Raw genomic sequence first — 2,498 nt, 5'->3', positions numbered from 1 at the left:
TAGTTACTGAATTAGAATCAATATTTGTAGAACCATTTGCCTCAGATTTATCAAGTCTCTCTTCGACAACATTAAGACGCTCTGTCAAATCAACAACTCTGCTTTCCATATTACTCAGCCTACACAGTGTGTCATCAAGTTTTTTATTGATATCTGACATGTTTTCAGTCATATTAGCAAAATTATCAGAAACTGTTGTTGATAAAACCTTAATAGCTCTCAAAATACTATCCAAGTTAAGAGAGGTTTGTGAAGATTGAGAATTATTTGAAGGAGACAATGACCTAGGTTTACAACATTTGGTGAACGACCCATCAGGCAAAGTAGACAGCTGTAACGCACAGCTGGGATGATAAGGAAGATTACACTTCCTACACAAAGTAGGAATAGCACGTGTAATATCTTTACCACATTTTGCACAATTTTCAACACTAGAGGCCATTTTTGCACACAAATAATCATTCAAATAAAAATAAAAAGTAAATTGAGCGAAAGCGAAAGTTATTTTATTATAAAAGTTTCGTAAAGCGAAAATTTGATATCATTTGCTGCAACGTGTTTGGTAAAACTTATATATTTTTCTTTATTAATTGGAAGGAGACTAACATTACCCTCAAACTCAGTCGCGATAGCTTTTATAATGAAATCTGCATCATATCCACTCAAGTTATGAAAAACCACAGGAATAGTTTTTGAAACCTGATATTTCAGATTGCAATCTTGATGAGCGACTCCTCTATATTTACTAGTTATATGACAGTGATCTCTAACCTTAACACCCCCATGCGTGATAATTTTTCTGCAGATGTGACAAACATTAGTATTTTTGAATGCTTCTTTTTGAGTTGCATTTAAGACTTCCATCGGAACGTTAGTTATAAAAACAGGCTCAACATCCTCTGCCACTTGTTTTAATTCACGAGCAAACCATTTTGCTGCATCTTCTTCATTAATAGGGGATGCTTTGTATACTGATAAAGTGTCATCATAACACTTTAAATAGTAGCCAATGCTCAGAAGTTTATGTTTTTGAAAAACTTCTGTATTATCCCCTACGAATGAAGAATCAGTCGCAGGAAGCAGTAGGCTCTCACAGTCAGCATATATGATAAACGGAGCACGCTCTTTGTTATAAAAATTCTTAAAATGAACGCTATTTTGTCCAGACTTTGGTAAAATAATTTTTGTTTTATTTAGTTTTATGCAATTTTCTATATGATTATTAAGCTCCTCTTCATTTTTAAAATAATGTAAACACCGATCACAAATATGCTTCTTAAATTCAGACTGTGATAATTGTTTGCCTACAAGCCTGGATAAATTTTTTATCCAAACGAAATGATAATTGAATGAGGTGGTAGTGTTTGATTTTTCAGCACAATCTTCCTCGTTACATTCATCATAATCTTCCTCAATGCGTAAAAGATTCACATGTGAGACTTTCTTACTAGATGAGAGATATAATGGTATTACAGTAAATTTTGATTTATGCTTTTGCAAACCATAAACATTTACTGAAACATCATTTTGAGATTCAAATTTTCGGATATCCTTAAATGTTACAGGAAATGAAATACCTGTAAAATTTAAAGTATCTTCAAATTTCTCATATTTTTTCACTCTTCCCGAATTAGAGGAGGTTTGATATAATGCTGAAAGAATCGCCCACTTGAAGCATTCATTACCTTCTTTTCGGACATTTATACAGGCTTTTTTTCGTTCAATGACAAGTGGCAGTTTAATGAAAGAACCAACACGCATAGGGTTGTATTTGTTAAAGTTCACATCTAATCTTAGAATAGAGTGAAGTTGCCAATTTGATTCTTTCTCCTGAAACTCTTCCATAAGTTTGAGAGTTATTTGCTTAACATTTTCATTATAAAAGTTATTTAAATCTGTTGCAGGGAAAATCTCGCCTGTTTTTGCAATAAATGATTTCAAATCTAAAATACTTGTTCCATCAGCTAAAGTCTTTTTAAATTTAGCTACCAAAATTGTATAAACTTTTAAGCAACCTAACCTATTTAAACAGGCTTTAACTTGATCTTCATAAATTGAAAAGGCATCATCTAAGAATAAATTAACATCTATGTGAATCATATTAATAATTGTTCCGCTTTGAATTCTTGAATTAAATGCCCTATCAGTCACAGTCCATTTAATTCTATCATTCGCTTCCAAACCTGATCCACGTTTCATTACCGATTCAATGTGGCATTCAAAATAATAAATTTGTTTTAGTAAATTTAAAATTCTCTCCTTTTGATTACCTTTAATAGAAGAAAAACGTTTTGAAAATTTTTTTAAAAGAGAATAATGTTTTTTACATTTGTTATGCCATTCAAATGCGCTAATGAAACGATCATCACATGAGTTGGATGATACAGATTCTAACTCAATTTTAGCATCATTAATGAAATTTTCTGATACTTCACAAATTTCATTAATGCTATCCTGTGAAACTATTCTTTCATAAGGTTTATTATTTCTGCGTTTAA

General features: G+C 31.4%; 1 protein-coding gene across 1 annotated transcript; it reads right to left on the bottom strand.

Annotated features, from left to right (window-relative positions):
• Window positions 1–501: 501 nt before the first annotated feature.
• Window positions 502–2,199, bottom strand: LOC127291131 (uncharacterized). The gene has a single exon (XM_051320055.1). The coding sequence runs from the start codon at window positions 2,197–2,199 to the stop codon at window positions 502–504; it is 1,698 nt and encodes a 565-aa protein (XP_051176012.1).
• Window positions 2,200–2,498: the final 299 nt, after the last annotated feature.

Source organism: Leptopilina boulardi, unplaced genomic scaffold, assembly GCF_019393585.1.
Source record: "Leptopilina boulardi isolate dan_hultmark-lab unplaced genomic scaffold, ZJU_Lbou_2.1 LbouV2_125, whole genome shotgun sequence".
NCBI classification, from domain to species: domain Eukaryota; kingdom Metazoa; phylum Arthropoda; class Insecta; order Hymenoptera; family Figitidae; genus Leptopilina; species Leptopilina boulardi.
The sequence above is the reverse complement of the archived record's forward strand: the minus strand, read 5'-3'. Positions and strand labels throughout refer to the sequence as shown.